At 41.0% G+C, this 27,031-nt stretch overlaps 1 protein-coding gene across 1 annotated transcript; it reads left to right on the top strand.

Moving 5' to 3' along the window:
* On the top strand, window positions 1-27,031 carry eif3ea (eukaryotic translation initiation factor 3, subunit E, a). The gene is made up of 13 exons (XM_084027256.1): window positions 1-141; window positions 2,333-2,450; window positions 2,707-2,824; window positions 4,637-4,679; window positions 5,760-5,864; window positions 10,223-10,348; window positions 10,731-10,855; window positions 14,021-14,147; window positions 14,787-14,888; window positions 18,559-18,668; window positions 25,066-25,168; window positions 25,644-25,778; window positions 26,870-27,031. Exons 1-13 carry the CDS (start codon window positions 52-54, stop codon window positions 26,903-26,905), a joined length of 1,338 nt encoding a protein of 445 aa, XP_083883382.1. The 5' UTR covers window positions 1-51; the 3' UTR covers window positions 26,906-27,031.

Genomic DNA, 27,031 nt, shown 5'->3' with positions numbered 1-27,031 from the left:
CCTGCTTACGCAGCTGCAACACACTTCCGTTTCCCTTTCCTCGGAGCAAAGATGGCGGAGTACGACCTCACCACCAAAATTGCCCACTTTTTAGACCGTCATCTCGTTTTTCCTCTACTGGAGTTCCTGTCTGTCAAAGAGGTACGCAACAAATTATCACATACACGTTTTGTTACTTCTTTTTTGTTGTTTCAAGCAGCTATATACGGCGTTTTAAAAGCTGTGTTCGTGAAGGAGTTGGTCACATTTTGTGTGGCTGTGTAAAGTAGCCACTTTTAACCGGAGTGGAGCCGGAAACGTAGCTCCCTGCCTTCAAAATAAAAGCAATAACAAAAAACATTTGTCCAAAATACCCCTAGAAAGTCTCTAGGAGACTAGAATTCAGCAATTACGTCAACGTATGTGGTGGAAACATGATGACATTTTACGAACACTTTACGATATGAATGTTACGCATATTATGACACTTTATATTTGAACTGTGTTTTACATTGCGAATAAAGAATCGGAAGTGCTGCTTTAGTTGAGACTAACTTTACACTGGTTTAGCCTGCCACGCGCTCTTTCAGATGCAGATGATTATCGGAGTGCGCCTTCCGTAACTCGCTTTAGTAACTTCAGCAAGGTTGTTCAGTAGCTCGGTGGTGTTATCATACATGTTATTACCATGTAGGCCAGAATAAAAATAAACGGGGGAAAGCTTTCGATCTGCAGGGCATACCTGGGCTCTCTCATAGCCTACATGCTAACCTTAGCAGTGGTGGGTAACACTAGCAGTGGTGGGTAACACATTGTACAGACAAAACGAGACAGTAGCGGTACAGACAATCTTAAGCGATGCTCAATTAGTGTTAAAAGTACAATTGATTCAGTTTGATTTATATAGCCACAAATTACAGATTTTCCTTAAAATATGTACAGCATATGGCATCCTCTGTCCCGGGAGCCTCCATCGAATGAGGAAAACCCCTTTTAACGGGGGGAGGGGGACCTCAGGGAGAGAAACTGAGGAGACATACCTCTCCCAGATGGACAAAAGTGTAATAGATGTCGTGTGTACAGAATAAAAAACGAAAATGACAACAGACAAAAAATATATTCATAAAAATTGCTCATCTAATAAGAACATACTTCGTCAAGTAACAACTCAATGTTACTTTGTGTTTTAATATAAGCCCTTTTCAGAGCAGCCTTTTTGACATGCAGGGTTGCACAAGTTATTTTATCAAGTTCCAGGTCTTTGAGCTAGAGTCTAAGTCAAGTCTCAAGTATTTTGTGCACAAGTCCAAGCCACGCCTCAAGTCTTTGGTCAAGACTTTATGTCGTCTCTTTTTGGAATAATTAGTGTTACATCCGCTGTGCATCAGGTTAGAAATTCCCACTGTGGTTATTTCTAGGGAATGCCCTTTGTTTGATGTGGATTAGGTCTAATTTAGCTATTTCTTTTACATTAAAATATTTTATTTGTTTTATCTACATGACGGTACAGAGAAGATCACTTTAAAATATCATACAAACCAAACCACTTGCTTTGATATGAAGGATGCTGCATGTGTCTCCTGGAATAGCACAGGCACCCAAACACCCTTGGTTTATTCCTAAACGATCTATGAACATAATCTTGATAAGATGGATAATTATTGTGGCAATAAGATGGGAACTGCCCATAGATTAAATTATTAGTATTGTGGAATGCACTTGATTGGTCCTTGGTTCAGTGCACCATAAGCCTACATATAGAGGTAGACCTATTGTCAACTGTTTGTCAACATGTTTGTTGTCTCTTCCTATGCTTCTCAAAAAATATTTTTCCTTAATAAATAACAACTGGGAGGCTAATGAGAGTGAAAGCAGAGATCATATTCACTGGTGAAAATCAATGGGCTAATTTTTTTTTTCCATCAAAAGGAAGTCATGCTCTGCACAGTGAAGGGATTCTGTTTATATATCAGAATCAATCCAGTGATCACCTGACCTGGATATTTATACAATTTGAAGCCTATGTTTTTTCTGCATTAACTAAAACTAAACTATGGCATTATTGAAAAGTGGTCGTATTTCTGCCAACTTGTGAAAGGGGTAGAGCAGGCTGTTTTCCAACGTGGTGGCATATTGTGCAGTTACTGGATTTGAGTTACATTATTAGAAAAACCAAACCTTAAATTGAAAAGGAATTTGTGTCATTTTGAAAAAAAAAGGCAACTTATAACTACCCTCCCCTGCATGTATGGGGGTCTTCTTTGTCACTTTTCACAACCTGCTTGTTAGATGATAATATTGTATGACAACAACCCCCTCACTTCTGTTTTCTATCATTGGTCCTGTATCTTAGATCTACAATGAGCAGGAGCTGCTTCATGGAAAACTGGACCTCCTTAGTGACACAAACATGGTGGACTTCGCCATGGATGTGTACAGAAGCCTTTATCTTGACAAGGAGATTCCCCAGAGTAAGTATTGACGCTCGGTGGATACACACTCCTCATCCCCATTTGTCAAGCAATAACACATTCAGCCAAGGAAGATATTACTGCTTTTGGATTGAAATCATGAAGGGTTATTGCACTACACCACTCACTCCATTCAGAATTGATTTAGCAGTAAACCTTTGTTTCATAGCATTTTCAGAGCTGGGGTGCAGACCGTGTACATGTTGGTTTATGGTGTTGCTCTAGCTAATGGTTTTCTTTATCCTCTCTGTGTCAGCTCTAAGGGAGAAGAGGACAGAGGTAGTGGCCCAGCTGAAACAGCTGCAGTCGGAGACGGAGCCCATCGTCAAAATGTTTGAGGACCCAGAGACAACAAGGCAGATGCAGTCCACCAGGTAAAGGTTTTTATTTTTTTTGTAAAAAGTAGTATCTTTGCTCTTTATTTAATCATTATCCGAAAATAGATTTTTATGAAAGGCATGATTAGCCTTAGTGAGGTTGTGAAATTTATTTCTGTTCTTACTTGCCATGATTCTGGGATTAGTAAAACCTGTTATTTGAAACAGTAGACGGCACAGCAGCATTGCAGAGGGATTTTGGAGAGACCAGGGAACTGCATTTTGAATGAAAAATATATTAAACCTTTTTTTTTTCAGGGCTTTTGTGAGCAAAGTCAGCAAAGACGGACATAAAAACAGACAGACGCAAGATGTTGTGGTTAACTTTATTAAGACAGTTTTTTCGTATACAGTGATTAAAATAGTTTGGTCACATTCAGTCTTTATCCTTTTTTGTTTCTTGGCAAGCGTGTACAGTTAATCAAAAGCATTTTACATTTTCATCTCTTTTCCATTCATACTGTTTTGTTATATTGTTTTAGTTGTGCTTTAGACATTTGTTTATTTAAGACCCAGATTTATAGAAACTGTAATGTGAGATTTAGCAACATTGACTTAGCACATGTCTATGTTATAGTTATCTTGCTGTCAGGATGAAGTAAGCAGGAAATCTTCCTTTTTGGATGAGGATTCGCAAGTCTGTCTTAAGTTATGCACACTTTTTTCTTCTTCAAACCATAGGATTTGTAAAACAATAGAAAACTCATCTGGGGTCAATGAAAAATTGTTTCTCAAGCCAAAGAACATGCAACAGTTTTATGCCATCATTATGACGTGAATTATACTTGATGCAGTTGCTTGTTTTTAACATTATTTCTGCATTAGAGGATCATCCAGTACTGGAAATTGAGGAATGGCTTCATAGTTGAATCCCAATGCCCTGTCCGTTGGGGGTTAACACACACAGATCCACAAAGCATTTTACTGTGTAATAGAAACTAATGGTCTAAGTACTTTTATTGAGCAGTTAGCTAAAACACTTATATGCCTTACAAGGCTTTATTTGGACAACTGCTGAAACCAGAAACCAAACTATTATAATAAATGTTTGTACCGTATCTATAAACACTCATTATTAGCATTATGATCACCATTAGGGTGCTCTGTGATTTTTTTTTAATCAATGAAAATCACTTTTGGGTTTTTGATTCAATATGCTGCCGATGGCTCCTTGACTTTTTCAGTGCAGAAGGTGGCAGTAATGCTGTGCAGACTCTCCACGAACAGTTGCCACTTGCTGGACAGTTCGGCAGCTGATTCTCATCTAAATCTCATAACAAGTGCATAGTGCAAGATATTTTGAATCGGTGTCCTGAAGCAGCAAAGACTCCTGCTTTAGCCTAAATGAGATTTACGTAACGCATCTCTCATGGCAACAAATACACATTCACATTTAAAGAAGTGAACATACCCTAGAAACGCACATTGTTTGAATGCGGTGTCCACATAAACAGCATGCTTTTGGGTTAAAGGCAGAGTTGTAAAATGTAGTTGGGATACTATAGTTTAGAAAAGCCAGTACAAACCTTTATTTTGACAAAACCATACAGACTCGTAGGCTGTGCTGAGAAATCAGTATTCACTTTCCTCACCACACAGTTTTTTAGTGGCCAAACCAAATGTAATAAACGACAGATCACACTGTTTTAAAAGCAGAGTGGTCTTCATTTATGTACAGCTCTTGATTTAGACCAGAAGTGGAAAAATATACCTGAATGGGACTCCAAACCAGGATGTCAGCCAAACGGTGACTCAAGTTAAATGCCCTCTAGCTAAAGGAACTGTCTTCTTTTTTTTCTGTTTTTGCAGGGATGGACGGATGCTGTTTGACTATTTGGCCGAAAAACATAACGTAAGTTGGCCTGATTTTGCTGACATCTCACATCTTAACTGCATTTCCCATGTCTCTTGTGTGAACCCATGGTTGTTTTAGGGGTGAAGTGGGAGGGGCAGGCCGTGCAGGGAAATGCAGAACTGCTTCCCAAAAACCTTAACTCATTTTCGGGGTTTGTATGGCTTGCACAAATTCTGCGGGCATTTACATTCTGTGGTGAATTGTTAAGAATAAACGGAGTAGCTCGGGACTCGTGGATAGAGCCGCAAGAATGCCGGAGGTTCTATATTTACCGTGATGTTTGGCTTCTTACCCTCCCCTCCACCGGTCCCCTCCCACTCCGGTATCCCGCTGACCTGCTTGCTGTCCTCAGTGCACCTCCACCCAGCCCAGGCTCTGGGCCCCTTAGCATGCTGTGGGAAAGGATTGGGCGGCCCCAAGTACCCACTGCCCGTCACATTTATACTGAATCTTAGTCAATGGCCTGACGTCAGTGCACAGTACTGGGAGATACTGGACAGCAGGAAGGACAGTTAAATATAGGAAGACAAATAGACTTGAATTGTTTATATATAAATATGTAAATATCTATCTATGTGTGTAGTATGTGTGTGTGTGTATGTGTATATATATATATGTATATATATATATATATATATACACATATATATATATACACATATATAAGCATTTCTAGTTTAGTCCACATGACCTTTTCTTGTTAAATATTATCTTGCCATTCCTGGCAAAACACCACTGATATGCTATAGCAGTGTTTACTCTATTCTGATTTAGCAGTGGTTTGCCACCACAGCAAATAAACATGAAATTGAAATTAGATGTGCAATTTAGTTACGATGATCTAAAATGTATTTGATGTAGCCCAGATGTTTGGGAAGACACATATGATGGATCCCCTAACCCTGAAACGCCAATAGATATGATACAATACTGGGATTTCCTTAGGCGCCACAGCTGCTAAAAATTACATAGCAAGCACAATGTTTGATTTGAAAATATGTATTGTTTTGACTTGGTCTGACAACGATTCACATTTTCTCTGTTTGTGATATTGATACTCTGCTATTCCTCTTGAAGTTCCGTCAGGAGTACTTGGACACGCTGTACAGATATGCCAAGTTCCAGTATGAGTGTGGAAACTACTCTGGAGCTGCAGAATACCTCTACTTCTTCCGTGTCTTGGTAAGATTTCAAGTGTCATTGATGTTCAACACCAGTTAACATTAATAGTGATGTTTGCTGATAACCATACGCTTTACCTCACTTAACAGAGTGTTTGTAGTATTTTACTATCCCCATTTATATACTGACTTCAGGCATTTCCCTGACATACTGAAATTAAACATCACATTATGTTTGCCAGATTGCTTTAATTCCTCAGAAGGCCAATGCTTGCATAGGAGAGGAAAAGAACACTTAGAAGTAATTTAATATGAAAAGCTTACGTCATTGCCTATTCAATTCCCTGCACGTCTTTTGTATTAGGAGGAGACTGCTGCTCTAAGACTTGAGTGGGATCTTTTACTGGGCCAAGTGATCAGTGGTGGACTGGACTGCATAATCTGTCTGTGGTGTTCGCCCAGGGCAGGCCTCAGTAGACAGCTTATTGATTTGAGTGCTATGGCCAGAGAGTCCCTTGTCACGACTTCTGAGCTTATGGTGTGCTTACGTTATGCAAGGCATCTCTTAGTTAGCATTAAAGGGGTTACACTCATTTTACGTGTTTCAGGGAGGCTGCGCCTGTATGGAGGCTGCACTGTCTTATCTGAAATTAATGAGCTGGAGGAAAAAGACAAGACAACAATACACTTTGATTAAATACATTTTATTTAATATTTCAGGTGCATTTTTTTAGAAATGGAATAATGCCAAAATATCACCAATGAGGAACCACTAAGTGACTCATAGATTGTCAAGCTTGTGTAATATCAAATGATAAGTCACTGTGGGTGTTGAGGGAGTGAACTGGTGGAAGCCACACCCATTGGAGGTTGTGTGGTGCCTGTCTAATATATGTTTTCCAGTTTTCACACATTGGCTATTATTACAATAGTTATTTACTGTGATATACTACTATACAACAACTATGTCTCAAAAGTGATTCTATCATTATCCATGCAAGCAGCAGCACCTGGCTGGTGTCAATTGTTGCCTACTCTGCCTTCAAGGTCACACGTGGGGCATTTTCAAGATTGTAGTTACCCTACTGACTTAGAATATGTTCCATTTGAAAAAACAAAAAACAAATTTCCAGCGGAAATTTAGCTCCATTTCGACTCCTTTTGATGTTATCAAGTGTTAGTAAATCACTACTGAATGTCCTGTAATGACCGGCATAGTCAGTGGTTTCCAACTGTCACTCACTTGTCCTCCTGCTTTTGTATATATGGTTAAGCATTTAGCTCTGTGGTAAAGTTTGTGCCAAAACCACCTCTGAAATAATGGGCAAGAATATGATCAACATTTTGTGTATTCATTAGAGTGAAAGACATTAAGACCATCTTTTGTTCCCATTCTTATTGGCATTTGATACTGCATTGCGTTGCCTCTTGTCTTTCGGATGTCAGTGACTCTGGCTGGTTGTGCACATTCGCTGTGCTGAAAGACTTGGACGTAAATCCGGGTGATGACGAACCCCCCTTTGCTACAAACAAACCCTCTTAACCCAAAGCAGTTGTGCACTTAATTTGATGGGTTTTACACTTATCTGCTCAAATCTGTTGAAGGAAGAGTCTCATCCGAGACAAGATGACGGGTAATTCACCGAAGCTTTCCACTTCCACTCCCTACCCAAAAGAAGAAAAAAAACACTTTAAGAAAAGTCTTCAAAAGCTTTTCGGATACGTCCCACTGTTCCAACAACAGTTGTTTATTGCTTTGCAACTCAGTCTAAATAAACCAAAATTGCTTTAATTGAGGTATGTAGTTGGAAGTCCAGCACAGAATTACTTTTTACCCCTCAAATTGTTATAACCCTCATTTTAAGTTCCAGGCAGATCAGGCTCTGTAACTAGATATCCATTGCTTACTCTTGACAATGCAAGAGGCTTTTTAGATGAGGAAAAGGTAGAAATGGATTTCATTAGCAGGACTCTTTATACTGCTCTCCCCCTCCCCTCTTTTGGGTGTTTTGTGGACCTCCCATCCTCACAGGCCCCTTGTCTGTCTTTCCCTCCCCCGTATGGGAGAGGTGAGGCTCCATAAAGTCATTTAACGTGGGAAACCCAGTCAATTAAACGAAGCAAGCCAGCCTTGCAAAATCCATGCCTCAGGTCTTGTTACAGTGTGGCCTAGCCCGAAAAGAGCAACTTATTCATATCATCACTTAATGCAGGGATTGAATGTTAAGAATAAAGATTAAGTATCCCGACGGATCCCCAACACAGTAAATTTATTGTTGCTGGTCACTCAGCGAAAATGTGCCCATTTCACAAACCAATGGAAACTTAAGGTAACTGCTGGAAAAACCCAGGTATTGAAACTTTTCTAGCGTGGCCACTAGTGAAAGCCAGACTGTGTGTGTGTAGAAAGCTGCCATAATGACCTGGAGGTCAGCCAAACGTAGCAGGCAGGGACTTCCAAGAGGGAAAAAAATAACAAACAAAACACTTTGAACAGATGAAACACTGACCTTTATACTGGCAGTGGAGTAAATCCTTTCTCTCACTGTTACAATACTGATCTTTCTTGTGACTTTTGTACTCTTAAAAAAAAAAGTCAAAGTGGACCCGAGTTGTGCTCTGTGAGCAAAGAAACTGCAGTTCTACTGGATGGAAGGATGGACACCATCGTACTGGGTTTGTTTTTGGGGAAATACTCCAGGAGGTTTTCCAAATATTTGCCCTTACTTGCCACCACCTCATATTATAGTAGTTTGTAGAAATGTTATCACGGTAACTGGTGTAACTGGTCTTTGCAGATTAAAAAAAAAAAAAACTATCTGAATTATCTTACCAACTTGTGGGGTTCCAGCGGAAACCTGTTCTTTTTTTTTTAGTGTTTCCTCTACTTGTACATCTGTCGTGTCTCACAGTCCACTTGAGCCGCTGTCCGACGGTGTACGGGGGTGTGTGGTTAGGATCTAGGTTGATCTGGCCGCTCGGCAGACACCCACCCTGACTTCCTGCTTGACTCATGTCATTGCGTCTGGTGTTTGGCGTTATCGTGAACTACCGTGGCACAGAGTTTCCCATGAGCCCTTGGGTGTAGTCCAGAGTGCACTACAGAGTGATTGCCTTGCTGAGGTTCAGAGGCATTCTCAACCTGTGTTTCATTACCTGATTCTTTTTGTTGTTGTTTGTTTAAGTCTGTTCTGGAAATCAGAAACAGTAGCCTGCAACATTTTAGGGAGTGATTATACTCAGAAAGATGTCTTGTTAGCATCAGTTCATATTTCAGCCTGATTACCTTGTGTGAGAGCTGTTCAGAGTTACTGATGGTAATGGGTGGAAATGATTGCAATTATCATTCTCATGACTGAAACAATGTTAACAAAGCCAATGTCACGAGAAACATTATACTCGCATTTAATTACGCACTATTATTTGTCAGGGTAGATTTTATGTTCCTGAGGACCAGGAGAATATATATATTTTTTTCCCCTCATTAATCTACACTCAATACACCAATGACAGAAATAGAAATAGAAACAGAATTGGAGAAGTATTTGCAAAGTAATTAAAAAAAAAAAATATCACATTGGCACAAGTATTCAGACCCTTTACTCAGTACTTCGATGAAGCATTGGCAGCGATTACAGCATTGAGTCTTCTTTGATATGACATGGCAAGTGTTGCACACCTGAATGTGGAGAAATACATTCTTTTAGTAATATTAATAATGAAGCATTTGACCACTGCTGTGTCATGGTGTAGTGATTAAAAGACAGGGTATCTGGACCTTTTGCTGCATACATTTTTACCATTCTTTTGTCTCTAGTGTGACTGTATGGAACCATAATACTACATACTTTTGCAAACGGGTCAAGTGGCATTTGAAATGCCTTTAACTCCGCCCATAAAGTAACCTGTAAGGCAGACATCAATTCCAAATCTGTCATTGCTAATATGCCATTAGTTTTGAACACTTTCAGCATTACCCTTTCAAGTACACGCCACTGAAACGAAAAGCTCTCCTAAACTATTGAGACCGCATTGTTACACACATGCCCCAAGTGTCTTTACTTAATGGGGTAATCTATTATCAAACTCTGTGGTCAACTGCAGTGCAGTGGTTGTAGTATCTAAAAGTGCAGCAAATGTAGTTTTATTAAAAGCTAATCAGTCTTTCACGATCCATTTCTCTTTTTCCGTCGAGTTCCATTCCCTTAGGATGACACAATTTAATCCATTTATCCGGTGTAAATAAGAAAAGTGACTGCACAGTGCAGCAGTGCCACTGAAGCCAAGCATGTAGTGGCTCAGTCTCACTGCCTTATGTCTGCCAACGCGTGTTGAGAAATTGTGGAAAAACTGTGGGTTTTTTATTTTGTAGTGTTGTGTACTTCAGGTTTTAACAGGGCACCATGTATTTTTCCCAAGGTCCCATCTACAGACAGGAATGCCCTCAACTCTCTTTGGGGCAAGCTGGCCTCTGAGATCCTGATGCAGAACTGGGAGGCTGCTATGGAGGACCTCACCCGCCTGAGAGAGACTATCGATAACAACGTAAAAGCCCCACTTCTCAGAATTTGATACCACATTTAGATTCCCTTACATAGACTCTCATATTGACATTTCACTTTCAGAACAGCTCTGCTGTGGCATCTTACTCCTTCAACACACACACACACACACACACACACACACACACACACACACAAACTTGAATTAGAGTAAGAAATGGTTGTATGTTTGATTAATTGCCAATTAGGAAACAAGAACACTTGCATTATTTTGTGCCTTCTCAGAGAATATGACAGCTTTTAGGTGACTTTGGCAAAACATATTTATCATTTACAAATGAGATTTTTGTCTTTGTTGCGGCTTCTTTTTCACCTTTCTTCCCTGCCTGTATTTTTTTTTTTTTTTTCATCCTTGTCCTGTCCAGTCGGTCACCTCCCCTCTTCAGTCTCTCCAGCAGAGGACATGGCTCATTCATTGGTCTCTCTTCGTCTTCTTCAACCACCCCAAGGGCAGAGACAATATCATTGAGCTCTTTCTGTATCAGCCACAGTAAGTAACAGTTATCATTTCATTTATTTTGTTTGAACCTCTGCTTTTACATCCAGGAAACAATGGCAAGAATACTAGGAAGTAGTTGTAAAGATAAAGCCCTTTTCCACAAAACAATGGCAACAGGAAAGGCAAAGTTCTGTTGCTTGGTCGAACCTTGGTTGAGGTTCCAAGTGAGCTGAGTTGATATTAGGCGGTGGAGTTTAAACACTGTTGACCACTGATTTGGCAGAAAGAATCTCACTAGAATCGTCCCTTGCACACAAACCGTCTATTTTTAAATAGCCAAGCTACCATCAAAAGCGACCACAGTTATTTTTTAAATTTTGTATTCACCTGACCCAGATTTTGAACAAAGGGGAGCATGCTGAACTGTGCCGTGGTCAATTGTTGAAGTACAAACATTCCTCTGTTTGGTTGCCGATGGAAGTATCCAGCAGGAGAACACACTGTGCTGCGCCGTTTCGAAGTTGATGATGTCTGCAGTTTCATGTGTCATCGCTATGGCACTCAGCTGAGAATCCCACTTACATGTAGGGTACTACACGGGTACTGTCTGCAGTGGGAAGACAAAATTGGGGAAGCTGAGCAATACAATGCAGTGGGAATTTGGCATATGTTTGAGGCACAAACCCGGGCTGCAGTTAGCCAGAGTTCTGTTTTTTAAACTTGGCACTGCGACAGTCTTGGGCATCAACATAGGTAATAGACCTTGGAGCGATACGTATTTCATCAAGGTTAAGGAGGATCCAAGAAAAACCAAGCAAACACACACAGGATCATTTTGAGTTTTAAAGGCCTTTTTTGCATTTTAGTATACATTTTGTTGGAAAAATCACCTGTTAGCAGGTTCATGTGATCATGCATGTAGTGGAAACTGTTCAACCACTTCAGCTTTGTTTGAAGCTGAAAGCAGTGTGTCACAAAGTTCAGACCTACTTGACCAAAATCTGCCATGTTACACTTCTGAGAGATTGTATATCAACTTGGCGACTGTTTGTCAGCAAGATTCAATATCAAAATACACAAAGAACAATCCTTCTGTTGCGTTATGTTGTGACTATTTGTGTGTCTGTTTCATATACATTATGAGAGACATACAGTATGTTAATGGTTTTGATAATTCAAATTTGATCTTTATTCCCTGGCTCTAAATTTAGTGTGTTGTATTGAAAATGGAAACGTAGCGCAAAGGTAACTCTTGATTCTAAGAGGGTTTGGAGACAAGGTCCGTCATTTTTATAACATAAGAAACGGATTTAGCGAAAACCATTTGCTTTAATGAGACATTTTTGGGGGGTGGGCTTCTTCATGAACCCCACTAGTATTTTTAAAGTGGTTTCAGAAGTGTGTGTTTTGTGTGGTCTGTTTACTCTCCAAGTCGAGAACGAGACCATATGTATCGCAGATCGGAAACTTTATACACTGTGTTAAAATTTGCACACCGCCTATTATGATGTCTTTGCTCTCTCCCCCTGTTCTGATTGCAGGCTTGTATAATTGTACCAATGATTGGGCTCCGCAGACGGTATGACAGGCGACCACAACACAGCACATTCGAATGTCTGGTTCCCTGAATTTTACTCAGTTTTTAATTTTATTGTGGATGATTAAGGAGGCCTGCCCAATAATTACGCATGAAAAGCTCACCCAACCATCTGTGTGGACAAACTGAGGTAGTTTTGTGTGCTTTGCAGTTTCACAGTCTCGAAACCTCATGTTTTCCCCACTGAGGCTTGGCTCTTGTTTCATATCTTTTGACGGTCAGTACTTCCTTTGGCTTAAGTCGGTGACCAGTGTCTGGCCTACAGCTCCACATATGACCTCCCTTACCCCTGCAGTCAGCACATGCTGGTCCAAAGTCCTTGTTGGTGTACTATTGACAGACTCCAGGTGGAAACGTTGCTTGGTAACTACGTATGACACAGGTGCAAACTGGGCAACTACTGCAGATATACATCACGAGTGAATCGATTGACTATATCACTCATTCATTGTACGACATGATTTTCTTTTCCAGACGAGCTGTGAAATGGGACCTTGTTGCCTTGTCCCTCTTCTGTGTTCTCCCACAGCTCCCCTTAAACAGAGGAAATTTGAACTCATACTTGATTTCTTGGCTGCATGCCTCAGTAGCATCTTCAGCAAACCACAGCGCGATGCTTGTTGCCTCAAAACTAAAAAAGATGAAGTCCCCTAAGTGGAGTAGGGTGAATGCCCCCCAGCCATGGTACAGTGACTCATGCTAGATAGCTTGCTATTGGAGCCCCCCCTGGAGAGTGAGTAGGTGTAAGTTAAACAGGAACACAGTGCGGAGCGTTGCGGTCTTCCACGGGAGTCAAGCATCTACAAAGGGAGGGAGAGAGAGAGCGAGCCCTTTTAAAACCAGAATGGCAATGGCTTTGCCCACAGAGTTTTAAGACTCAATATCACTACGGCCACAGGTCCCCTGTCCCTTTTAATTGTTCCAGCTAATTAAACTGCGGCATCATTTCTCTGAACACCATGTGTTCCTCTGGCCTTGGTTTTAGGAGGCCTGATGGGGCCCACTCCACCTCCTCTTTTCAGATTGAATTTGGTCAATTTGGGCTGAGTGAGGGGAGATAAAAGACAGACATTAAGAAACCGATAAGTAGTATGGGTGATACAGTTATTGTTGATTGATTGCCATCTTGACGAGGAAAGTGGTGCATGCCTCTGTTTGTGTGTTTGTCTGTGTGCGTATGTGCACAGACCTTGTATGTTGTTTTTACAGAACGCTGTCTCCAGAGTTGGTGTGGGATTAGAATCCGCCTGTAACAGCGTCCTGCCTCTTGTGTTCAGCCCTTAGCCAGTTGACCTGTGGTTGAAACATCAGTCCCTGATGGATTGGGTTTCAGCTACTGGGCAGGTCCCTGCTCACTGATCTATATCTTCTTGCCAGGGTTTCCTTTTCCTCCTCCCTCTTATACGACACTAATGAAAGAGACGGCTTAGAGCTGGGTCTCATGTCCAGAAGTGAGGGTCCTGTTAGGACATTTATCTGTTTTAGCTGCAAAGGCTTTCCCTCTGTTCTAAATGCCAGGAGCACAATAGATAGCCAAAATGTTATATTATGTGTCCTTGCAAAGATCATGTCTTTGCTTACATCAGTCTGATAAGTATCTTTATCCTTCCTCATTTCAGATACCTCAATGCTATCCAGACTATGTGCCCACACATCTTACGTTACCTAACCACAGCAATCATTACAAACAAGGATGTCCGCAAGCGTCGCCAGGTCCTGAAGGATTTGGTGAAGGTCATTCAGCAGGTACCACACATCTTTTATTAGTCACCCCTTGCTGTTTACAAAGTGCGCCCACTTGTCAGGTCTGCTTACAGGACATGCATGCTATGGAAGATGACCATGTAACCCAATAGCATTGTGAACGCTTCCTTTTAATCTCAGGGAGTGTACATGGGTTTGAGATCCAAGCCTTGAACCCATTACTTCTGTTGGATGTGTACTGATGCCTTCTCCACCAATGACAGTGGCTACTTCAGAGATCTAAGCACTTTCTTGGTGGGTTTTTGGTAATAATCACTAAAACATGTGCCCAGTGGTCTATACTCTGTGGCCTCAGGTCAGGTTGGGTCTCTGTCTCTAAGCATGATTTGGAACTGCTCATAGTTCAGAATGTGTTTTCACTCAAACCCTTGTAAATTGTTATTGTGCCCAGCAGGTTGTTTAGAGACTACATAGTCATTATTGTAACTGTCCTAAACCAAACTAGGATTTATGATTTTATATCAGAATGTGTATCTGATATAAGTGATTTCTCACATTAAATCACATGTATGTGTCTCATGACGTCTCTTTTAATTCTATTCATCTTTACATACCTTAACATTGACTTCATTAAAAATGTAAGCTATATAGCAGATTTTAATGTATTTTTATTTTCTTCAGGAATCTTACACCTACAAGGATCCAATCACAGAGTTTGTGGAGTGCCTGTACGTCAACTTTGACTTTGACAGCGCTCAGAAGAAGCTCAGGGAGTGTGAGTCGGTGAGTAACCACTTCAGTAACCCCACTGACATTAATTTCAACCTTTTGTTCCCAAACCATGAGAAGCAGTTGGTTCTTTGTTTATTGTGCCTCTCCATGACAAAGCAGGGTCTTCTGAGGACCTCAGCTTTTCAGGTCAGATCCCTGAACTTTGGTACAGAGTATGATAGTAAACATTGTTAGTAATCATATGATCTCTGTCTGACCTTCTCCCTGGTCACACAGCCTTTCTATTTGCTGGACTTCTGTTTGGGTCCTGTTCAGACAGTACAGTGATAGTCTGTGCCTTGTATCATACTGTCACATATCAAGGTTTTCTTTGACAGTGCATGACTCAAGCTTCAGTCAGATTTTACTATGGAATGTAATTGACCCACCAGGCTAGTAGTTAACAGTAAAAGCTTTATAGGCATAAGTCTCTGCAGAGGCGTGCAGACACTTGTTATCAGTCACTGTACCGCCATTTAGAGCGTTTATTTAAATTTTGATTTGTAATGGCTTGATGTAAGCTCCTGAAGTGAGAATAGAACGAGAATACTATAAAAGTCTTCTTTGTGAGTTAAAAGTTAAAGTGACCTCAACTCAGGAAAATAAAGTATGAAAAAATGAAAAAAGTTATTTTGTACAAAACATAAAAATTCCACCCAATTTACATTGAATTTGATGTCTCAGTCTCGGTAATACAATTAAACATCACCACAAACTACAGTCTTAAGCAAACTGAACATTATAAACTTCTTACGGTAGGTTTTTATGACACAACTCTTGTATTAGACTGCATTATTTCTAGCTAGGTTTGCCTAATAAACTGGTGTACATTACTGTGTATGAAGGAGCCAAAATATTGAATCACTATTTAAGTACAAAACAGTTTATTACAACACCACAAACTGTAACCTGAAAAATTCAATCAAGAAATGCAGCTTGTCTGAAACCATTAGACGATGAGAAGACCTTTTATTTTTTTTTAAGTTCAACTATATTTAGAGTTGTGTGATGGGATGCTAGTACAACACTTTTAGGAATCGTTTTCCTTGTTTGTGCATACGTATGGATCCTCTGGCTGTGCAGCATATTTTTTACTTATTGCAATGCAAATGTTTAATTTATATTCAGTTGGATACAGTAAGTGGACACAATAACAGCAATACCTGTATAATAGAATGATAAATGATGTAATTGGTGGCATGAGTCCAGCAGACCCTCTTATAGGAGGCTGGCCATATTCTAGGAACACATTCATTGGGAAGTAACCAGATTCAGGTGTCTGAAGTGGTGTTGTGCTATATGTATATTTCCTTAACTTGGTCACAAAGTTCATTTTTTGTGTACACACTGTAATTTGCTTTCCCCAACGGACTTGACAATTTGGCCCTGCAGAGGAATAAAAATGCAAAACTCTGGGTTATTTTTTCAACCCTTTTTCATCTTTTACCTCTTGACGATAAACCTTCTAAATGAAAACCATCTGGCCTGATCAAATGGCTCCTTCCCAGGACTAAATGTTTATAAATCATGTCAGCGGTTTACTGGTGGTTCCGTTTCCTTTTAACCTATTTTTAAGCTAATACAAAGAGTCTCCAACTTCCCAAATCACTATTTAACAAATAGGGAAGTTATAACCAACCTCACTTGGTAAGATTTGTTTTTAACTTAGTTATACCCTCCAAAATAATCTGTTCATGGTCAGAAAAAATGCAAGGCATGTTTCAAGAGATAATGAGATTTATCTTGTGCAAAAGCCTCCAGGGGACATTTCCAAATAATATGTACTATCAACAATATTACAGTTGTATCCTATTTCAGCTAAGACATGACACACGCCCTCAATCACCGACCTTGTTAAACATGCACTTTTTAAGAACTCTGGGTTGGTCTTGACAATGACTCATGGGACTCATGGGGTCGTGTTTACAGAGATTCTACTGAGGTTGAAACAGATGCTCCAAACCCAACTACCTTTCAGGTCAATGCCCAAGTTATTACAGGTGCTTTTAACACTGGCCTAACTATCAGTCTTATCAGAGCATGTCCAGTAGGTACAAAAGCCCTCTATTGACCTTATTGAGTTCACATGCAGGTCTTGTGAGGTGGGTGGCTCCCAAAATGTTTAACAGCACCTTTAATGCATTACCTGTGATGGTCTGCAAACATTTTCCCAAAATGGTCTTGTTTGAAGTCAGTAACGCATTTTTTTTTTTCTTAGTAGAAATTCACACGCAAGCCTTTATTATTTCAGAGGTAAAGGGATGCTTCACAGACTGTGTAGTGATTGAGGTCATTAGATACCCTGTTGGGATCGTCTCTCATCTTGATGAGCATTTGTAATGCATCAAGTTTAAGCTATTGAGATGAGTGGCAACCATCTATTAACTGATTGCTGTTGCAGCAAGATATGGGTATTGTTTTCAGCTCTCCTGTCTTCAGTTCACTGTACCCTCTATAGTAGTTTAAACTAAGTGCTTTCAATGGGTTTAAATTGTCCTGTTCAGGCTGTACATTTTTTCTTTTCTTTCCCACTCTACCAGAATCTGGAATCACTGTCAGATGTTAGATGCTTGCATGTCAAAGAATGCAAAGTATAGGTCTACCTATAGTCGGGCTTTCAGATTGCACATAAAGGGGCTCTTGAACCCCCTTTCAGAATTTGTTTAAGCTCTATGGTCTGAATCCCAGATGACAGTAATAAGGGCACTTAACTGTTCAAAGTTTAATAGGCCTTAGATAAGCGTTGTCATAGCTGAAATGTGCGTTGCCTGATAGTCCCATGTAGTTGGGATTTATTCAAGCAGGGCTCTGGGCAGATAGCAGCTTTCTGAGCTTAAGCAAACAACGAGTTGGTAAATCTTCAAGAACTTTTGAAGATGGAGGTCTGTGATGTGAAATAGCACTCAGTGGAGAGTTGGAATGCAGCAAGCACTGAGAAATGGGAGTGTTTCACACAGTGGTACCTCTGGGGCCATAGCTGGGTCATGAACATGTACAGTAGATGAATTGGCCATATGCAGTAGTGTCAGAGTGTCCAAGCAAGGCTGTATTTCTTATGGTAACAAGCCACAGGTGATTCAGTATATAGACGGCTGAGAAGACTTGCTCTCGACTGTGAGTTTATTTGGACTGCTGGTGCTACAGTTGTTGGATGACTGTAGCCGTGAAATGTGGCGATCCTGCACAGTGGAGTTGACACTACCACTAGACCAGATGACTGGTGATAAGTCAAAAAAAAAATGTGTGGTCACCTCTGTGGTTGGCTCTGTTCTTCTTGTATCGTCTCAAGGGATGGTTGTAGAATTTGAAGATTTGTGGTTGATTTAAAGCACCTTGCAGGGCCTGGGATTACTACTTTACACAGGGAACTTGACAAAAGCAACCTTTGTCTAATCTAAATGTAGCCAGTGTATTCTAGCAACAAAAATGGATCGAGTTTTGTTTCAGTTAGTATATTTATTTCTCCTTAATTGGATATGAATTAATGCCTCGAGGCAGACTGATTGCAACTTGTAATCCTACACTCATGACTTTCCATTGCTGTTCAATCAGATTATCCGAATTAATCTAAAAAAGCTTTCATGTTACCCAAACCTTAAACAACTGCAAGAGAAACTTTGAGGTAAGCAGGATTTGTATAGTATTTACACTGTTCTTCAGTAACATGCTTTCTGTCTCTTAGGTTCTTGTGAATGACTTCTTCCTGGTTGCCTGCCTGGAGGACTTCATTGAGAACGCCCGCCTCTTCATCTTCGAGACCTTCTGCAGAATTCACCAGTGCATTAGCATCAGGTTAGTCGCACTATACATTCACAAGTTGAACTTCTGGTTTTGGGCCATGGTGTGATGGGGAAACTGCACTTGCTTTTAAATGCTGACCTTGTTGCGCAGCAGGATTCAGGCACACATCCCTTAAGACTAAGAGGAAGCCCTATTTGCTATCACTAGACTTTGTAGGCACAAGGTAAACAGGAAGTAGGAACATGGGCTTTGTGATTAGTGGAATTTTCCTCACAGATAAGTGTTTATTGCCCCTTCCACACATAGGCATGCTGATCCCACACATCTTGAGGATTAAGCATTGTGCGGTTTAACTGCTTCCGGGTCTCCACAGGTTGCTTTACTCACTAAACTTTTAAGACCACCTGTCCGTGGCCAATTCAGGGACAGTTTTCTCCCAGGAAGAGGTCAGAGTTTAGACAGCTTTAGATGTTCCCAGCTGCTGTAACAGACAGGAATCTTTCAGCTCCTTTTCTTTGGGTGAATGGAGGTCAAAGGGTTTTGTCGGTCTCTATTGACTCCTAGTTCAAAATCCAGTTTAGTTGTATTAAAATAAAATTGATCTTGGATGCCTCTCCAAAACCAAGAAATTTAGTCAATGCTAATTATAGTGAGCGTTAGCGGAGAGAAAATGATTATAGTAATTGTCTGCAATTAAGAAAGATTATAGGATTTGGCTGCATCTTTACATCAATTTTAGAGAGTGACAAGACTAAAGAGAGAGCATTCACTCTTTTCAGCCATTAATCCCCATTTTGGAAGAGTGGATTTGTGCTCGGAGCTGCATCTAATCTCTGATATTAAGTAATGCATACATTATCCTTTTGTGTATCCTCACTAAGTTACAGTACAAACTCACCACTGCTTTCAGAAGGCTATATTCATAGTGAATCCAGGGGATTTGAAGGGAGGTCTGCATTTCAAATATGGTCCACAACACATGATGCTCAGTGGAAATAGGGAATGAATTACTTCTGTTGACGTGAAAATGATTGCATTCACTGTTATATAGAGCCGTGGAGGTCTGTAGTCAAGGTTGAACCATGGAACATGATCAGGCCCTGTCGAAATCTCCAGTTGCAGATTGTCTGGAATTGATTAGGAGTCCTGGTTCTTTTTGGCAGACTTACTGCAATTGGATCCATTTACTTGTTAAGGACCACAAAGGTTAGTGGTAACACTGAAAGAGGAAGTCCAATGGTGATTTTTCTACTTTTCACCTTTTTTCTGTGCCTTGTGCTCTTGTTTGTTGAGGGTTCTAAAGTAGGAACACTTACCGGGGGCAGGGATTTCTGTGTGTTATTTTTGGTGGTGTTATGACGATGGACAGAATATTGTCTATGTTTTAAAGACACCCAAATTCCAAGTCATTAGTCCTCTACCCAGAAGCCCTCTGCACCCAAGCATGAACTCAAATGAATTTGATGGCTGTTTTTAATGAGGACATTTTTATAGCTGTTGGCCATGATGGTTTCACAGATATTTAGCTCGCCTCTTGCCCACAGCTTGAGACACAAAAGTAGACCAGAAGTTGGCGTAATTGAGTTATTTTATGCAATAAAGGCTTATGTAAAATGTACTGTAGGCAGTGACACTGTGATTCAGCCTGCACTCGTAATTGCATTCACACAAATCCTTTTGTCTAGACTTTCCTGTGTGTGTGTGTGTGTGTGTGTGTCCAATTTAGCTTTGTTTTCCTTGTTTGATTAACAGGGTTTATTTCCTTAGCCCTTCCATGAATGGTTGAGTGGCGAGACCCCGCTTTGACCTCAAATGCACACTTGTCCATTTGTGACATTTTGAGTGAATGCTTTAGACACATGATCATTTTGTCAGTTTTTTTTTTCCACCGCCATCACTCGATACTATTTGTACACAACAGCTCACTGGTAGTTGGAAGCAGTGTCTTGTGTATTTGTATGTAACGCTGAAGATCTTTCCACCTCACAATTGAGTCATTAAAAAGACCACACGATCATTTCGGTTTCTCCGAAAAATCAATTTTACCCCATGCCGAAAGTGAGGTTGCTCTAAATGGCTTGGAGTCTCACAAACACTATCATATGTTAGTGCTTAACAATGCATTCGCTTTAGGACGGCCATGTTAAGAAGGGGGCTACTTTTGAGATGGATCCCCCATCCTCCGCTCTCCTAACAGAGTTAGACCCCAATGCTCGACCCCTCTCTTCAAGTGTGAGACCGAGACCCAAAGGAGTCCCCCAGCCTGAAGTCAAGCTCAGCTCAGGAGCCAGAGTGAGCAAGGGGTCGAAATGAAAGTGATCCCCTCTCCCCCAAGGAACAGGATCATGGTTTTGTAAAGTAAAACCAGTCATGGAGGCTGTCTGCTTGGCTTAAGGGCCAAAGGATGTCAATAGTGTAGGTTGTATAAGTCTCACCAAATCCCTGCTCCCTCTCACATCTCCCTCCTTTTCTCTCTTTCTTTTCATCCCCACTTTTCTTCCCTTCCCTCTAAGGTTGAAGTAGGGGTGGCTGCTGTACACTTCTTGGAGAGACAATGAGATAAAGTAACCCTCCTCTGATATACAAATGTCCTTCCTGGGAGGAAAACATTGCCAGACTTTCTTTTATAAATTAGATTAGAGGACTTTGGCTGGCCCTGGGCCTTTTGGGGGCACTCTGTGTTCCTGTGTTATGCTGCACAGATCACGTTTAGACGGGTTAGGGGTTAGCTTAACTCCCCGGTGAGGAAACCAGATCATGTTTGTTTTGATCATCATATCTGACCTAGACTTGACTGACATGTGCCCCCACTTTACTGAATTGCCAAACAAAACACCCAGTACCCCTGCACAGCAATCACTTAATCACACGGGTAAAATGGGAACCAATAACAAATTTCATTCAAATTTGCCTGAGATTACTTGATTGTTAGGTAAATAAGTGAAGGGTGTTTCTAAATATCAGGGTGCGCTGGAGTGGAGCACTTAACAGCACTCCACGGCACTCACGTTGACACATAATGGAGTTGCAAAATATAAGAAATAACTAAATAAAATAACATGAGGCCGTGGGTCTGTCTTCCTCCCATCTTCCCCAATTTTGGGGGAAACCAACCATCACTGATCGTGAATTTTGATGCAGTAGTTTGAGTTGTTTTTGATTACATCGAGTATATTGCTGTTTAATCTTAATAACATCAACTCAAATACAAACTTTTATTAATTAAGCAATGAAGATTAGCTCCAGCTATTCGCCAATATCCCATTTATTCTCCATTCGCTACATTTAGGGCTGCACAGTAAAATGAGCAATGTGATGTTAATAGTGTCTCTCGGCGATCACCGACATGTGTTATCCATCACAACCGTAACTTGCGTCATTAGACAGCTGACACTTTTCCAAACTTGTTAGGTTCCCAATAATGATCCATAGGAGCAATTTCATTGTCAAGCATCATTTTCCCCAGGTTTTGATGAGCTGAAGTGTAATCAGTCGTCTGGCGGAGCAATGTTAGTAATTTGTTGGTGTGAGTGACAGGTTGATCAATCTCTCTGTATCCCTTTTTCCCTCCTCCGGGCGGCTAAGACACATATGAATCAACTTACAACTGGTGCTTTTCTATCTCGTTATCCACATCCTGCATCACTTGGTCGTCATGGTGAAAGTGTTGAGATACGCACTGTCACTTGGAGACCGATTCCTGTTTAGCTCATTATGCTGAGGTAATGCCTTTATTTGTTGTTTACGCGTTAAGTGCCCCATCCAGACACTGACATCATTTTGCTTCCCTTCTATATGTGGTTTTGCCACCATTTGACCAACATTCATGGGATGGAAAGTAGTAGTCTTTTTACCTCTTTGAGCCTTGAGGTAATGAAGACATTATCACACATCCCAAAGATTACTTTCCACCGCTCTCAGTCTGTCTGTCTTAAATAAGTCAGACTGAGAGCGACAGTTAAAAGCATTAATGCTGCTGGTGGGATCTGTGTTTCAAGAGCCATGGCGTGAGAAGTGGTGTGGTTAAAGCAGATTCTTGCTTACTTACCGAAGGAGTTTCAGAAATGTGATCAATGTACCAGGAAGTGATAATTAGCAGAGTAAATTGTTTTTATATAGGCCTTATAACCCCTATTATTAGTGTGTACAAGCACAGACGGGCTAAACACAATGTCAAATTGTACCTACTGTATTCCATTAAGTGTGTGTGTTTGGAAGGTTTTTCGGGTGGGAGGGGTTGGTGTCTTGCTTTTGAGATGGGGGTAAGGTTGCTTTAGTAATTGTGGGCAGTGCACAGAGGGTTTGAGGATATTTATTGGGGCCCTTATATGAAACGCAGTAGGCGTAGAGGGCGGTGGGGGTCAGACAGGAGGAAGGGGGCAGGAAATGTGGGGGGAAGGAGGTTTGGATGGGGGTATCAAGCGGGGGGCTAGTTATTTTGAAAGCCACAAGGGAAGCCAGCTGCACTGGGGAAAGCTTTGGATCAAAGAATGCCAGGCACCCTCATACCTCCCCTCCCTCTACTGTGACACATCCATGTCTCGCTGTATCAAAGAGCAGGCCAGTCTCCAACCTGGCTTTAATTTTGAGGGACAGTCACTGTTTGACCAGCGTGTCATGACGAGCTTTAGCAGCCACGTGGGGAGTGTGTGTGTCCTGGACAGGAGTGCAAAAAAAAAGGACAAGCAACCACACTGGCTCACAACATGGGGTAGTCCCAGCACTTGTAATTGAGTTATTCCTACAAGTCTGTAAATCAAGCTTCCACTAGTAAAGGACCATTAGAAGTGTTTTGGGGTGTGTTTCATGTTGTACACCTTTTTGCCTGAACACAATATATAGGCAATTCATTAGCACTGTCAAGTCTGACAGTCCGACTAGTCCCTTGGCACCTAATGTGCAACATCCATCATGATGTAGCGTAGTCGTTGACTGAGAGCTATTTGTGCTATTACATATTTCATATATGCATCATCACTTTCAGACAGCAGCCCAATCTAATTGGAGTTTGTTGTTGTAAGATGTTTGCAATGGACTGATCTTAAAGAGGCATAACAACTAAAGAAGATTGTGAGTGCCTTAAACATGCATTCTCTGGCACTTTCTAATGATCAGTCATCTGGTTGCAAAAAGAAGTTAGCATACATTCTCTTTGTTTGTTGAGAGGAAAAAACAAGAGCCTGTTAACGCCACCTCACTCCATTTATTTAAGTTTTGAACATGTGTTTATATTTTCAGTAAGATGCATAAAACAAAGCTGTGATTGGCTGGTTTAACTTTTTAAACTATGATAATACAAATTAAGAAATGGCAGCAAAAATATTCAGGAAAGTGTATTTACAAACAAATTTTCTCATCTTATGATTTATAAATAAGGCCTATTTTGAATTGGATCACAATAATTTGTCATTCTTAAAAAGTGTGTCCCCAGAATAAAAGTTTAGGAAACACTGAAATAGATGATAAAGCATGTTGTGCTTTAGGGCGTGGCTACCTGTGTGATTGATTACTTAGCTCCACCCTCTTGTGTCACTTCTGGCTGCAAAAAAAACAAGATGGTGACAGCAAGAAGCCACGATTATCTCAAGGCTTCAAAACTTCGGCCCATAAAGACAGAGGTACTCTAATCAGTAATTTTAGGGTTAGTTTGTTAGTATTGTGAATTGGCACTCTTCTCAAAAAAATATTCCTGATTCTGTAATGCTCCGTCATAAGACTGTCACCTGTTGATAACTGGGCTGTAGCTTATGGTCATATATACAGGACAGGAACACACTGACTGAAGTGCTTATGTTTTGCTAATGCAAATGCTTATTTCTGTATTATCTATGAACAAGTCAGGTCGCATATACGCATCAATAAACAGTCTATAGCAGCAAACAGTTATTACTTTGGCTCGGTCTAAATCTGCAGTAGGAGGCTGCCCAAACGCTGTGGGGAGCACGACTCGCCAACGACTGGTGCACTGCCAAAGCTTTTCGGGTAAAGCTCGCACTCCAGAATTCTTGCTCACGGTGTGCGAGTCGTAGACAGAAACAGCTGTTTGGGTCCCACCGCATACCGAAAGGATGTTGCATAACAAACGTCCTGTACTGAAAATTTCCACTACGAATACATATGCCTCTATAGCCCTAAGAATGGAATATGTAAAGTACGGCTTTCATGCCATGGTCAGTGAAAACTTGAAACTAAATTGGTACATCACAAAGCACCAGTGGTGATTTCCAAATATCTTTCCCTCAAAAGATAATTTTGGGAGGATAATTAATTAATCCTCAGACATAGTGATGTCTCATGCCAGTACAGACTGAGTCCTTAGCCAAGGTCGACAACCTTGGATATTCTTTTTCATTTCTGGGACATTGCACGGCACTGAGACAGACCCTTCTACCCTTTCTGTTGCCTTATATCCAGGTTAGAGCCTCATGTCTCTCTGTTTCCTCAACAGCATGCTGGCAGACAAACTGAACATGACGCCTGAGGATGCTGAGAGATGGATCGTCAATCTTATCCGCAATGCCAGGCTGGATGCAAAGATAGACTCCAAACTGGTGAGACCTTCTCTCTTCTTCCGCAGTCAGTCAACTCAGCACTTAACTAATTAATCAAAGCTTTTTAAACAGCCCTTTGCAAATTGTGGGTGGTAGTGATCGTCATATAGCGCTTTTAGATGCTCCACCTGTATGACTTGATAGCGATAAGGACACATTATGTATGTCTTGATTTTGTAATTGAAGGGTATACGGTAAGGACATTATGTAACCATATCTCACCCTTGTTGGGTCCCCTTTGTGAGGTTTTGTGTTGAACCTGCATGTTTAGGCATACACATCACAACAGTTCTCTGTAATCAGCAAATCATAGCCCAGTCCCCTAGAATGACATAGTATTATCTAGATGTCCCTACAGTAGATCTGAACAGGACCTAAGAAGCCTCCAGTTGCTGTTTGTAGAATGGTGTGTCTGCAAGATCAAATGTGATTGCCGTATTGGTTGTTATTTTGAATCTGTTGTCTGTATTTCTAGGGCCACGTGGTCATGGGGAACAACGCCATATCACCTTACCAGCAGGTGATTGAGAAGACCAAGAGCCTCTCATTCCGCAGCCAAATGTTGGCCATGAACATTGAGAAAAAGCAGGCCCAGAGCACCAAGACCGAGGTGAGTAACGCATATACTGTACATACAAATTGCACACAAACCACCGGTCCCAGTTTATCGCCGAAGGCAACCACTCCCTCCCTAAACCGATCAGATTGCTAGAAGGTCAACACGAAACTCGGAGCAGTTCAAAGTGTCTCAAATGATCAGCTCAGAAGAACAAGGCTAAAGAATGTTGATGAACAACCATCAACAAAAGCTCTCTTTACACGAAATAAGCCAGTAAGAGCAAGTTTAACAGAGCCAACGCTTTCATCCCTCCATTGCTCTTCAAAGGCCTAATGACAAGGTAGATTCCAAACAACCATAAAACGATGCCTGAGCTCTGTGACTCAGCTCAGCAACGTAAATAAGGTGGACCCTCATACTAGCTTTTGGTGAACATTACTTAAAGCCTGGAGTTCCCTGCACTTAGGACCTGTTGCAGATGTCTGGCTCAGGGTCTCGTCATCCCATTTAAGTGTGTTTTTGATGTTGACCTTGTGTGTTTTAGTGGTATGTAGACCGTTCAAGTACTACAACTACACAGAATTTCATCATCACACACATACCCTGAACTGAAGCGGTGTGCTGTTGCTTCACACAACTCCCCACTCCTTGAAGACACGGACGTCTGTCAAAGGAGATTGATGGGCCTGACACCTGACAGCACCAAGGCCACAGAGTTACAACATGTTAAATGTTCACTTTTTAACTGTGCAACTCTTGAGTGGCTATCTTTTGATGTGCTCAATTACCCTCCTCCCTGTTTGCATATCTGCAGCAGGAGTGCTGCCATAACCCCGTCCTGTAAAATGGCAAAAGCCCCCCTCATTAAGAAGTTTTTGTAATTAGACAAAAGAGGCTGCAAACAACTCGCAGAGTACCATTACATCCTGCTGTCCTCAAGGCTACAAATCACTTACATATAGTGAACGTTTACTGCCCACCATCTGGGACGTCAGCTCTCGCAGAAAAACGTCAGAACTTAACTGCTTGCACATGTATGCTACTTTTTCACATTTCCCACAATCAACAGCAAAATGTCGTTTTGATTGCTCTCTGATCTACAAATGGTCTAATTGTACGTTTTCTTCACACTTTTCTTCCAGACACCAAACTGGGCCGGTCAGGAATCTGGATTTTAGCCACATGATGAAGACTTATCCATCCTAGTCATTGTTACATCTTTTTTCCACACTTGTATCTCACAGTGCCGTTTTTGCACTTGGTTCAAGTCATCACCAATTCAATAAAAGTGACCAACAAAACCA

Source organism: Eutrigla gurnardus, assembly GCF_963514095.1.
Source record: "Eutrigla gurnardus genome assembly, chromosome: 14".
Taxonomy (NCBI): domain Eukaryota; kingdom Metazoa; phylum Chordata; class Actinopteri; order Perciformes; family Triglidae; genus Eutrigla; species Eutrigla gurnardus.
This window is presented reverse-complemented; position numbering and strand designations above follow the sequence as displayed.